The 14565-nt window shown below is 38.8% G+C and overlaps 1 protein-coding gene across 3 annotated transcripts in view; it reads right to left on the reverse strand.

The window, feature by feature from the left end:
* PDE5A (phosphodiesterase 5A) overlaps positions 1-14301 on the reverse strand; it is a 123342-nt gene extending 109041 nt beyond the window's left edge. For all 3 annotated transcript variants that reach the window (XR_004683766.1, XR_004683767.1, XM_035030350.1), the window contains exons 1-2: positions 13699-14301; positions 4473-4562 (exon numbers count right to left, since the gene is read on the reverse strand). Coding sequence is in view for 1 of the 3 variants with exons in the window: in XM_035030350.1 (XP_034886241.1) it covers positions 4473-4562; positions 13699-14283 (675 nt within the window). In the remaining 2 variants the exon portion in view is untranslated. The remainder of the gene's footprint in view (positions 1-4472; positions 4563-13698) is intronic.
* Between the last annotated feature and the right edge of the window lie 264 nt (positions 14302-14565).

Below are 14565 nucleotides of genomic sequence, written 5' to 3' on the forward strand. Positions count from 1 at the left end.
AAAGAGGCAAATGAGGAGATTATATATTTCGCTGAATCTTAAAGATCTTCCTCAATTTCCTGGACTATGTTATAGTTCAGACTTTAGCATTCAATATTCAGCTTCTCCATTCAAGCAGCTTTCCAGAGTCGGTGCCTATGTCTTAAGGGGTCATTAAAAAGTACGAGGACATTTTGTAAACAATCAGTAAAATAAACTGTTTACCAACTGTTCATAAGATCACACTTCATTTTAGGTTCGCTGGTAATTAGTTGGAATCGGTATTGGCTTACTCAGCACAGCTGGAATAACACAAAGGGAAGGCATCAAATTAATTTTGCTTCGTTTATGCAAAAAGCATTTTTCTTTTTAAGCTGAAAGTTAGAGGGTCACAGATCAGTTAAGTCAGGGACTGCACTGGTTATCATTTGAGCCTCGCTGGCTGGTTACCCTATAGTGCTGATGACCTCTTCATATAATTTTATTATTCCTTATTTCTCATAAAAGCTCTGTCAGTTCTATGTCTCCTTTTAAAAAATAGCATTTATTGATCATCTTTAAGCATGCCAGGAACTATGGTAAAACCTCAGCGTACATGAATGCCTCTGTCCTTCACAACAAGGTAGGTCCTTTTATAACACCCAGTTTGCAGATGAGGAAACTGAAAACCAAAGGGATTAACCAATTCCATCCTGGCTACTCACCAAGTAAGTGGTAAAGATGGAATACAAGCCCAGAGGAAGCAGTCTTAGCAACTGCTCCCAAAAGCCTTACTTATGCCTCTTCATCTTAATTTCAAAAATTTTGTGAGAAAAGGAGTACTTCTGTATGTAATCTTTACTTATGAAAGTAAACACTGCCCTGGGTTTGTCTACATAGCTATAAATTTAAAAATAATTCTGAAAGTCATATTTGCACCTTCTTACTGGTCTTGGTTCTTCATCAGCCAAATAACTTTTTCCTTTTTTTTTTTCCCCACAGCTGAGTATGTCTATTCTTCTGTTTCTCTTCATTCCTTTTCTCTGAAGAAAATACTCACAGGAAATAATTTTGAACTGAGTGGTGCCAATGTTGGGGGAGGAGAGAGCAGGTGGGAGAAGGTAGAGAATGGGGAGAGTCAGGGAGGCCTTTAAAAAACGGTGTTTAGAAACCCTCCCTTCAGTGACGTGACTAAGTGTTCAGTGAAGTTGCTGAAGGCTTCTTTGTCCCATGAAATGCTTGGTGTGAGAGAACTTCTGGGGATACCAGTAAAGACCCCTGGCTTCCTATCCAGTCATTAGAGGGTAAAGCAGAGATAGCAGGAGAGGATGCGGGAACATGGAGGCAGGCCAACCAGGATGCTCAGGAACCCAGCAGGAATCTCAGGGGGAGCTCTGGACAATCACAATCTGGGGCCTGCAGCTGGACCCACTTTAATCAGATCTGGAAGTGAGCAGACAGCCCTTGGCTGAGAGTGGGGTTATATATTCATGTAATAAGTTCAAATTATCCTAGGGGCACCTGGGTGGTTCAGTCGATTAAGCATCTGCCTTCGGCTCAGGTCGTGATCCCTGCATCGGGCTCCCTGCTTGGCAGGGAGTCTGCTTGTCCCTCTCCCTCTGCCCCTCACCCCTGCTCGTGCTCTCTCTCTCTAATAAAAAAACCAAAAAAAAACCCGAATTCAAATCATCCCCACTAAAACACCTAAAAGTTTTAAAAACTGATAATACCACATGTTGCCAAGGATGTTAAACAACTGGAACTCATACGTTGCTGGTAAGAACGCATACGGTACAGCCACTTTGGGAAAGTCTTTGAGGTTTCTTATAAAATTGAACACCTACCATATGACCTAGCAATTCCCTTCCTATATATTTCCCCAAGAGAAATGAAAGCCTTATGTCCACACAAAGCCCTGTATGCAAACACTGACGGGGCTTCTTTCGTAATAGTGGGTTGCTTTACAAAACTGGAAGCAACTCAAGTGTCCATCAACTGATGAATGAATGAATAGTCAAACTGCATATTCCCACCATGGAATAAATCACTCGCCAATAAGAAGGAACAAATTACTGACATATGCAACAACATGGACGAACCTCACAAATGTTGTACTAAGTGAAAGAAGCCAGACACAAGACTACATACAGTAGGATTCCATTTACATGACATTCTAGAAAAGGCAAAAACAATAGAGACAAAAACAGACTGGTGATTGTTAGGGGTCCGGAGTTGAGGGAGAGTGAGGACATCGACTGCTAGGGGTACCGGGAAATATCTGAGGTGAATGACATGTTCTGTGTCTTAATTACAGCGGTGGTTACATGACTGTGTGCACATCTGTCAAAACTCATCACACTGTACACTTAAAATGGGTGGATTTTATCGTGTTAAATTATTCTTCAGTACAGCTGGGGTTGTTGTTGCCTGTTTAATTTAACCCATCCTCACAGGTCGTCATAAAGAGACCAACACATATGTCCTGCGGTCGCTCTCTTACAGAAGGGCAGCCCCACACCCTTCCCCCTGGTGATTTTGTTGCACTTTCTCATGGGCTCCCCCAGTCCCCAGTGCTGGTGAGCTGTTTGCACTATTTAGAAAGAGAAGTTTAATCAGAGCGTGATTCAGGCTGGCTCTCTTGGCCAGTACAAGGCTGATTTTTAGGACACAGTTTTAACCGTATACTTAACTAACTGGAAGCTGAACACTGTCTTCTCAAGTGCACAGAATCACAGCCTCTGGTTTATAACTATGGCTATCTGATGAAATACAGGAAGCTAGCCAAATTTAATTTCACATGAGGAACAAATAATTTTTAGCACAACTATGTCCCAAATATTGCATGGGACATGCTTTTTATTTGTCATATCTGGGCAGCCTCATCGTTAATCCATGTATGGCCTTTTCTATTTTATTCATTCATCCACATAATTAACTAACCAATTAATTTGCCAATTAATAATTAATTGAGTAATTAATTAATCTCATAATCATGTTTTAACTGCAGGTATTTTTAGTGACTTTGACATTAACTTTCCCCTTAAAAACCCATGTAGCAACTCTAAGGCACTGAGAATTTATTTTAGACTACTGAGACTACTGACTCGTTTAGGATCTCGTTAGTCAAATTATGATCCGCAGACTCGGGGTGTTGGCATCAACTTGGTGCTTGTTACAAAAGAATCTCAGGTCCCACCTGGACCTACAGAATTCAGAAACTGCATTTTAACAAAATCCCCATGGGATTCATGTGCACATTAATGTTTTAGGTGCACTGATTTAGAAAGCTGTGTTTTAGGAAAATTCCCAGGGCAAATAGCAGGCTGGATTGGAGGGAAACTGGCTGCAAGTATACAAGCCTCTTAAGAAAACATACATTATGCAATATCTGAATTATGGCAGTAGGTAAAAAAGGAAAGGAACTGAAGTGAGAAAACTCCAACGGAAAAAAATCAATGGGACTTGGTAAAGGACTGGATGGAGGAGAGAAAGGAAAGATGTCAGAATGTGAAAATAAGTCAATAGAATCATCAAAGTGCTTCTAGTATCTTTGGCAGTGGTTCGGTGGTTCTCGAACCTAGCTGCATGTTGTAATAACCTGGGAGCTTTAAAATACTGATGCCTGGGTCCCAACTCCAGAGACTCTGATTTAAAGTGAAGCCTGGGCATTAGAATTTCTAAATACTTCCTAGGTGATTCTAATGTACAGCCCAAGGTTAAGATCCCCGAGTATGGGCACTTTCAATCTATTTGTTTTCACTTAGAGTAGTGATTTTCAACCCTGGCTACACTTCAGAATTATTTGGAGAGCTTTAAAAATATATCAGTGTCTACACCCTGCTCTTAGAGATTCCGATTTAATTGGTTATATTTTAGAAGTTCCTCAGTTGATTGTAAGGTGCGGCCAGAGTTGAGAACATTTAACTGAAACATACAATTTGATTGATAATTTATTAACTTTTTTTTTTTCAAGTAAGTATGAATGAAGAGGGAATTCAGTGCTAACAGAATCCAAACTTCTAGTTAGGTGAAATATAAACCCAAACATTTCATTTGCTTGTTATAATTTCACAATGAAATTTATCTGGAATTAGCTATAATTTTCATGTTTTTGAAACCTCATTTTGAATCCCCCCACAAAATCAGCTGATAACCATTACAATTGAATAACCATTACGAAATGAGCATTATTCAGACACTTCGAATATAATATGAAATAGATTCCAACCACACAACAGTTATGTATCTTGGGATAAAATAAGGTCCTACGGTGGTGATAGGGGTGAGGTAAGGAAATAAAATGTCTGAAATCTATTTCTAAGTCAAAGTAAAGTCTCTATCTTCAGCCCTATCTAAAGTCTAAATAATAAAAAAAAGAAAAAACAAGCAGAACATTTAAGCACTTTGTAGTTAACTTGTCACTACAGTATTATTTCATAAGTATGCAAAGTAAAACTTTTTTTTCAAAAAGAAAATGTTTCAAATGACCTTTATAAAATGGAAAATTGGCTTACCTCTTCCCTATGATTCTTAATTGGCATACAAAGAATACTCTGTGTCTTGTAGCCTGTAATTTGGTCAACTTCTGCATTGAACCGAGGATCCTAGTAAGGAAAAAGAAATTCAATTTAATGACTGACCTGTTCAGAAATCGATTTGATTTTTCCGATTTATAAGATTAGAAAAATCTAACCTTTGACTTACCTTATTGCTCTGAATGACAATTTTATCAGTGGAAAGACATCAAATCATGTAAGTACATATCATCTTTGACAAAGATATATTTATGTATTTTAGTAGCTAGTGTTCATGAGAAACAAAAAAATACAGACTCAAACAAATGTTCAGAAATAAAGGAAATTCAAAATATTAACCAATTTAGACAGCATTCCTTAGACTCATGGAAAAGTGGCAACTCTCCACCTCTATAATACAATTTGCCTGTTCCCATATCTCACCATCTGATTCTTCTGTGCCATCCAAAGGAAAGCATCTCTGCTCTGAAACTTCTCCTCTAAAACCTACTAACTCCAAAACGACCTGCCTAATATTGACTTTATTTCCCTCGTAATGGTTGTTTATATACTACCTCAGTGTTCTGTTCATCTATCCCAGGTGTTCATAAGAATTTTAAATATTCTCATGTGTATGTGTGCATAAAAAAAAGCTGCACGGCCTCAGACTGTAAACAACTCCTTAATCTTTGTATTTCTTTTCCCTTTTACAAAGTACATCATGCACATCCAATAATCACAAAGGACTTCTGAGAGTTGTAAAGGTTCTAAATGTGGGTTAAAGAAAGAAAGGTATAGGCCATTATCCCTTGAACTTTAGATTGGGAGCGCCTGGGTGGCTCAGTCGTTAAGCGTCTGCCTTCAACTCAGGTCATGATCCCAGGGTCCTGGGATCGAGTCCTACATCGGGCTCCCTGCTCAGCAGGAAGCCTGCTTCTCCCTCTCCCACTCCCCCTGCTTGTGTTCCCTCTCTCTGTCAAAATAAATAAATAAAATCTTTAACAACAACAACAAAAATAGATTGGGAAGATTCAAGTTAGGCTGAAAACTCTAGGAGGGGCTTTTTTTTTTTTTGGTCCTTCACTGTATTCCCAATACTAGCACAAAAACTCAAAAGCATTTGTTAAATAAATGAAGGAATTCATTAACAAATGATATCACAGTTATCAGATGTGATCATTTTTAGCTTATTATGGTTTAAAACAAACACTGTAGGTAAGAAGGAAAACATACTACAAGAAATGGACAGATACTACTATATGATATAAGATTAGAATGGAAACAAACATACCAGAACATAAACATCTGAAGGAGTGTTGTTTCCCTCAAAGCAAAAGCCTTGGGAAGTTACATGCTCAACCTAATAGCAACACTGCTCTAAAAACTCCGCTTTTGGAATTCCCTTCAGAGAATATGGAATAGCCACAATGGAAAACCCTTATCTTTGAAAGTCATTTATTTATTTTTTTAATTAGTCCGAAGTCACGCAAAGCCAAAGCTGTGAATGAAGTAAATGATTACAGTAGGTTCCATCAACTGGGGTCAGAAACGAGGCCAATTTTCCCAGGAGAGACCAAACTTGGCGTTAAAGACAATTTCAAAAGAAAAGTTATAAAATCAGTATAAATATTTTATATTATAAATAAATACTACTGCATTTTTGCTTTTTTTAAAACATGCTCAAAGTTATATTGAGATACAGGGAAAATGTTGGCTAAATATATTTTTAAAAATTGTTCTTAAATATCATACTAAAAAGGCAGACAGGACACTGATATTGATGAGTTAAAGAAGTAAAAAATTATTAACTTATATAGGGGATTATTCTACAAGCTAAAAATCAAAATATGAATAAAAATGCATCCTTAGAAATTATTTTGTTAATGAATATTTGAATTATAAGAACAGTTTATAAAGAAGAAAACTTAACTATCTAATCAAAGCAGTAGAGTTTAACAAACTGAAATTAATAGGGCTCTCGGAGCATTGGGGGCATACTAGGAATTTAAAATCAACAGCAGCCCTGGATTCCACTTCATTGAAGGAGATGGGAGTAATGTATGCTTCAAATTCACTTTAGGTGAATTCTGGCATCTCAAAGAATTTTCCTAACAATGCACTCAGTGCAAAGGCAATATACATAGAGAATTTTTAACCTGTTTAGGTCCAGGAAACACCAAAGAAAACATGGAGCAGTACTATTGCTGGGATTATTCCTTTCACTGTTTATGAGAACATGACAGTGTAAAGAAAAAAAACTTAAGCCTTGGATATCCACTTGCTAAAATAAAGCAACTGGTACCAGACTTGCCCTCCTACTGCAAACTGTAAGACTAGACCAAATATATGAGACAACTAAACCACAGACCATGAAAAAGGGAAAGACACAGGACAACCACTCTGGCTGTCTTCCTGGGAGCATTTTCCTACTGGCAAGAAGGCAGACGGTACTCAAGTGTAGCCATGGTTCCAAATGAAACTAAAAGGAATTCAGGGCTTCTAAAGTGGCTAAAATTTGCAAGGCAAAGTACCTAATAAGAGAGCTATGTCAGGGGATTATGGGGAGAGATAAAAGGAGTGGCAGAAGACTGAGTGGCTATGCATTTCAAACACGTATAGGGCAAGACTCTAAGAGAACCAGCTAAAAATTATGTGTTGAGGGCTGAAAGCAGAATGGTGATACCAATTAGGGAAAAGTTTGGAGACACTGGAGTTCCAGCTCAACCATTCCACCTCAGGCATTCAGCTGAGACACAGATAACCACTCCTTAGGAGCAAGGACCATTCCCTAAGACGGAATTCAATCCACCCTAACAATAACACCAAGCCTGACAGGGCCAAAAAGATCTTTCAGTAATTGAACTGCCTGGAAGAACAAATGTCAGCCCTATTTTAAAGAAAGACAATATGATCCAATGCCCTGCAAGAAAACATGTACAATGTCCAGCATACAATCAAAACTCACACCATATGTGAAGAAAACAGGAAATTGCAACCCATAATGAAGAGAAAAAGTAGTCAACAGAAAATGACCCTAAGATGACTCAGATGTTGGAATTAACAGACAAGGACTTTAAAGCAGCTATGATAGATGTACTTAAGGACTTAAAGGAAAATGTGCTAATAATAAACAGATGGGAAATTGTAAAAAAACAAAAACAAAACTATTTTTAAAAACTCAAAGGGAAACTCTAGAGCTGAAAAGTACAATGTCTAAAATGAAAAGTTCCTCAGGTGCCTGGGTGGCTCAGTCAGTTAAGTGTCTGCCTTCGACTCAGGTCATGATCTCAGGGTCCTGGGACAGAGAGTCCCATATCGGGCTCCCTGCTCCGCGGGGAGTCTGCTTCTCCCTCTGCCCCTCCCCCAGCTTGTGCTCACGTGTTCTCTCTCTCTCAAAAATAAATAAATATAAAAAATTAAAATAAAAAAAATAGTGCTTCCCTGAGTTCTGTGAGTCATTCTAGCAAATTATTGAACCCGAGTGGGGAAATCACCTAATTTGTAGGTAGACATAAATGTGGGGACCCTATTTGTGGCTGGTATATGAACTGGGGACAATCTAGTGGGACTGAGTCTTTAGACTGTGGAGTCTGTGCTAACTGGTAGCAGTATAGCATCAGAAGTTAGTTACTAGATGCTACTAATAGTTAGCATCAGAATTGAACTGGGTTGTAGGACACCCAGCTGATGCAGAAGTGAAGAACTGATGGTTGTTTGGAAAACCAAACAAGGTCTCAACATTGACATCTGTGGTATTTCTGCCCAAAGTACCTAACTTGAATCTCCTCAAAATGCATTCTACAAAATAATTAGCCTGTACTCTCAAAATACATGTCAAGAAAGAGAAAGAAACACTGAGAAACTATTCCAGATTTAAAAGAGACTAAAGAGACATGAGAAGCGTATGCATTATATAATTCAGGATTAGATCCTTGACCAGAGGAAAAAGTAACTATAAAGAACATAATGGACAACAGAATAAATTTGACTATAGACTATTAGGTAATAGCATTGTATCATAAAATTTCCTGATTTTGAAAAATGTATTCTAATTGTATAAAAGAGTATTGTTAGAAAATATTCACTGAAATATTTAGTAAAAATGTTTCCAACTTATTAAGTGGTTCAGAAAAACATTATGCAGGGCGCCTGGGTGGCTCAGTTGGTTAAGCGACTGCCTTCGGCTCAGGTCATGATCCTGGAGTCCCAGGATCGAGTCCCACATCGGGCTCCCTGCTCGGCAGGGAGTCTGCTTCTCCCTCAGACCCTCCCCCCTCTCATGTGCTCTCTTTCTCATTCTCTCTCTCAAATAAATAAATAAAATCTTTAAAAAAAAAAAAAAAAGAAAAAAGAAAAACATTATGCATAGGGGTGCCTGGGTGGCTCAGTCGGTTGAGCAACTGACTCTTGATTTTGCCTCAGGTCATGATCTCAGGGTCATGAGACTGAGCGCCTCGTCAGTCTCCACACTGAGCATGGAGTCTGCTTGAGATTCTCTCTCCCTCTGCCTCTGCCCCTTCCTCTGCTCATGCTCTCTCTCTAAAATAAATAAATAAAACCTTAAAAATGAAAGAAAAATAGTATGCATATATTACTGACACACATTGTATATAGAAAAAGAAAATGATAAAGCAAATGGGGCAACACATAAATAACTAGAGATTCTGGGTAAAGTGTGTATGGAAGTTTTTTATACCAATCTTACAACTTTTCCTTAAGTTTGAGATTATATAAAAATAACAATAACAGAAAACAACATAGTAGTCTTGCCGATTTATAAGCTAGTTTTTTTCCACAGAGTGGCATTTTTAAGACAATCCCTAAAGATTTTTAGACCACTGAACAAAGCAGATATACCAGTTCCCAAACTATGTTCAATGGGGCACAATTAGATCATGACAGATTAGTAGATTTATTAAGATTAAAACAATTGCTAGTGCTACTTCTTTCTCCTAAAATTCATTTTGGATATCATTTTATTCATAGGAAATTCATTTGAGAGAGCTCATATTTCTTAAGAAAAACATCTCGACTAAGTGAGACGTGCAAAATGAGAGATGAGACTGATTTATCTAGATAAGGAATACAAAAGGAGGAATGAAGTCATCAGGGTGGGAAGAATAGTAGCTACATGGTGGAGACCGCATGAATGGTAATGAGATCCTTCCCTAAAACCCTGCAAGTCTTCTCCCTAGAAATCATGGTATACATGGAGTGGATGTCCTATGGAAACAGAACAGGAGCCTATTTTGCATTCCAATTGACTTTGGAGAAAGAGGAGTGTTTTGACAATATAAATCCTTTGACAGGAAATCTTGGGGAATCTTAAGGCTTCTGTAGGTAATGAAACTAGGTGTTCAGAGCAATCTGTGATGGTTAATTTTAAGTGTCAACTTGACTAAGATAAGGAATGCCCAAATAGCTGGTAAAACATTATTTCTAGGTATGTGTGTAAGGATGTCTCCAGAAGAGATTAGCATTTGAATCAATAAACTGAGCAAAGATCTTCACCAATGCAGGTTGGCATCATCCAAATCACTGAGGGTCTGAACAGAATAAAAAGGCAAAGGAAGGACAAATTCACTCTCTCTTTGCTTAAGCTGAAACATCTACCTTCTTCTGCTCACCTGACTTTCATTGAAGTTCCTCGTTCTCAGGCTTTTGGACTCAGACCCACAACAAACTTACACCATTGGCTGCCCAACTCTCAGACCTTCAGACTCTGAATTACACCACCAGCTTTCCTGGTTGTCCAGCTTGCAGGCAGCAGGCAGATCGTAGAACTTCTATGCCTCCATAATTGAGTGAGCTAATTTCTGTAATAATCCTCTTCATGTAAACATATATGTATTGAAGAACCCTAATACACCATCCCATTCTAGATACTGGATAGTATCTAGTTTTCATATAGAAGGAGAACACCAAACATTTATACAGTTGTTCTGATTATTATGGGCTAATATCTTATTATAAATACATGCTGTGCCACATTCAAGAAAGTTACATGAATGATGGGCTGATGCAGGAGGAGTTGCTATGTGATTGAACATCTATATATAGGCAGCAGACACCCTCTCATTGGTATTTGTGGTCTGATTGAGAATCACTGGTTTAAGTTGTGGATCTTGTTTTATACTTTAAATATATGAATGAGCTATCTTATTAGTAATAAAATTGCTGAATTCTCAAATTTATATCATTGTCACAAAGTTTTAAAAAAATGAATCAAATGTTGACCACTTTTTACAATTGACTTATCTGTGAGGCCATTACTTATTTTTAGATTCAATCTGACCATGATTATATTTCACAGCCACTTCGTGGTTTTCCATTGCTACACTGCAACTTTTCAAGGGTCCTGTGGTCAAATAGGCTTTAAGAAATGGGAGACGAACCATGAGAGACTATGGACTCTGAGAAACAAACTGAGGGTTCTAGAGGGGAGGGGGGTGGGGGGATGGGTTAGCCTGGTGATGGGTATTAAGGAGGGCACGTCCTGCATGGAGCACTGGGTGTTATACGCAAACAATGAATCATGGAACACTATATCAAAAACTAATGATGTAATGTATGGTGATTAACATAACATAATAAAGAAAAATGTACTAAGAAAAAAAAGAAATACTGCTATAAGGTGTCATTTTTACAGATGCATGTTTAAAGAGGTAGGACTCAGAAAACAGAATGCATTTTCCTATTCTGACTCCTTTCACAAGAAGCTATGAGACACAATTGTGATTATTCAAATTATGGGTGGGGCTGAATAATGAATTATCCATTAGCCAACTGACTTCCACTGTCAACACCAATGGAAACTGTATGTCACAGATCAACTCCACACCTTCAGAATGAAATTCCTGGGACATGAATAACTTCTGCTAAGGCCACTGTAAACACAGATCAAGGGTGCCAAGGGCAAAGCAGCAACATGAAGAATCCACAGGATAAGAGGCTTCACCCTGGAAGTACTGCAAATCAAGGACATGGGCCTCTTTCAGACAGTAGTACTAGAATTAAATCATTACTAACTGAAACAAAAATTACACTGTCAAAACTTTGAAAATAGCAAGCATATTAAACAAAAATGCATATAAGTGAAGCAATTCTCAGAGCTGCAGAAACTTAGAACGACACAGACAAATGAAGGCTTTCTTAGCAAAGCTGAAGCATATTTATGGTCCTACTGTACTTGGGACTCCGGTGCTATTGAAAAGCGGAAACCCAGCTGTCACCTAGGACAGGAAGGGAATTCTGCAAACTTGGCAGCAATCCTTCAGCTGTGTCCTTAATACCCCTCTTGTAGTGAGCTACGGTGTGACGTTACTACAGAGCTCACAGAAGTCATGGAGATAGCGCCATGAAGAATCACAACAGAATAAACCGCTGTATAGAGCGGATTCTGAAAAATATCTCATGATTTCACCCCCCTGAACTATCATATCTCAGTGTTCCTCACTAGTGACCATATTTATTCACCCAATTTCAAACCCTCAGTCATCCTCAACTCCTCCTTCCCCCTCACTTCCATCTCCTAGTAGCTGCCAACTCTGGCAGAGTCCACCTCTTCACTGGAAATCCATTCCCTTCTTTTGCTCTTTAAGGCAGTGCCTGGTTCAGGTCCTCACTTCCTCACACTACTACCAATCATACCAATCCCCCTTTCAAACCATCTTCAATTATTCCTCATGGCTCTGGACAACAGACATCCCCCCAGCCTGGCATTCAAGACTCCAGGAATCTCCAGGCTCTGCCCTCATAGCTCCTCAACGTCTACACTGACTGTTGCCCACACATGTCCATACAAGCACCACATGGTGCACCTGCCCTGTTGCTTCTTTCAACTTCTCTTTACATCTGTTCCTCACCATGCACACAAACCCATCTATTCAAATCTTATCTATTTTCCAGGGTCCATATCAAGCATTGCTTCCTCAGAGAAACATTTCTCCGCTCTCCAAGTAATGTCATCTCCTGTTTCCCTGAACCTACCACATTTTCCCTGGCATCTGTTATGATCTGCTTTCTTTGCTACTTATCTATCCTATCTACTACATAATTTTCATTCAATCAATATTTATTAAGACTTGACTATGTGCCAAGCATTGTATTAGGCATCGGGAATACAAGAATGAATAAAACAGCAATGACCACTCCAAATTACACAGAGGATTTACAGGCCGGGATTACCACGGAACATTTAGAGTGTACCACTTAGCAGGTAGCTAGAACAATTGTTCTAGCAAGGTGCTAGAAAAACCTGGTAAACAAAGTGTCATTCTGTTAAGATGCTTTGTTTTAAAAAACATAATTCTATTGATAAAAAAGGTCATTTAAAATGGGAAATCTGAAGAATCATATAGTGTAATCTTTAAGTCCGTAATTAGAGACCTATATATAATTATAGCAAAAGTGGAAGAATACCAAATATTTCCGCTGAAATATTTTACAGCAATGATTTCCATTTTTTGAACACATAAATTTATTTAACGAAACAAATGAAAGAGAGGATGAAAAGAAAGAAAATCAGATTTTCGTGTCAATGGGACTTCAAATAAATGAATATAATTAATTTGAATGAATGAACAAATGAATGGAAAAAGACTACTGGTTTGGTTTTGACAGTTTTTAGACCTAGCATTTTAGAATCTCAGTAAAATCCTCGGAAGTTCACGTGGAGATAACAGATAAGGATATGTATAGTCAGCAGGTAAAAAGAGAAGAGAATACAACTGTGACATGAGCTATGTGAAATTATCATGAAGGAGAAAAACAAGACAAGATTTCTCTATGCCCATATCCTTGACTCAAGCACCAGTAAAGAAACTCATTTAAAAGATGGAAAAGTTCTGGGGCGTCTGGGTGGTTCAGTTGGTTAAGGGTCCGACTCTTGGTTTGGGCTCAGGTCATGATCTCAGGGTTGTGGGACTGAACCCCGAGTGGGGCTCTGTGCTCAGCATGGAGTCAGCTTGAGATTCTTGCCCCCTCCCTCTCCTTCCCCCTACTCACGCTCTCTCTCAAATAAGTAAACAAAATCTTTTTAAAAATAAGTAAGAGAGGGAGAGTTCTTACCACACATACCAGTTTTAAGTAAGTATGCAAATTACATCTCAGTGATCCTATTACATCTCAGTTTGAAAAACCCACCCCCCCATTCACAGCAGGTGTCCCATGTTCCACACCCTCTCCTCCTCACCCCGCTCCCCTGTCTCAATGATTCCCTATTTACCTCATAAGCATCTTTGATGTTCAAGGGCTCACCAAGTGCTGCCACATGTCCCACAATGCCTTTGTTCCATTCTAAGCGGATACAGTTATTTGAAGCTTCTTCCAGCGTTGAACCTTCTGCAACATCAAACAGGCGGCTGATAAGAAACTTGTCATTGGAGCTGTCCTCACAGACCAGAAACAGCGAATAGCGATCGGCGGAGATAAGTCCATGAATATGCAAGAAAATTTTGTGACATAAGGCTGTGACATCCAAATGACTAGAAATATCTTTCACTAATTCCAAGAGTCTTGAGCACTGGTCCCCTTCATCATTATCAAACCTTCGGGGGGTTAGAGGCATCTGTTCCCTCTTTTCTGAGTCAGCGACGAAGCTCACAGTGCCCTCAGAATCCTTGACAACAATGGGTCTAAGAGGCCGGTCAAATTCAGAGGCAGAGATTTTCCTGGTTGGTGTTCCAGGTGCACTGCTATCTGCGCGGGGACTCTGCTGCGAGGGGCAAGAGCAAGATTCTGTGTGGCCTCTGATGCCTTCCTTGCACACAGGGATGGTGTGGACTCTCTCAGCGAACCAGGCATTGACCATTTCTCTGCAGAACAGAATGCAGACATAGTACACATTTAAGAAAGAAAGGGGCTATCCCTGAGAGCTGCTAAAAATTCTCTCATGGCAAACTGATTAGATAATTATTCAACTTTTCATAGAAAATAAAAACAAGGTGGTTTATTTAAGAGTTTTATTTTGAAAACCTGTAAAGAACAATTGCTTCAATGAACATTTTAATCAAGCATGATGCCTATACACATAGATTTTCAGATATCTGATTTGCAATGCATAAAGCATCAAGTCTGCTTCTCTCAAAAGCAG

This window comes from Mirounga leonina, unplaced genomic scaffold (genome assembly GCF_011800145.1).
Source record: "Mirounga leonina isolate KUSES-001 unplaced genomic scaffold, KU_Mleo_1.0 Mir_357, whole genome shotgun sequence".
In the NCBI taxonomy this organism is placed as follows: domain Eukaryota; kingdom Metazoa; phylum Chordata; class Mammalia; order Carnivora; family Phocidae; genus Mirounga; species Mirounga leonina.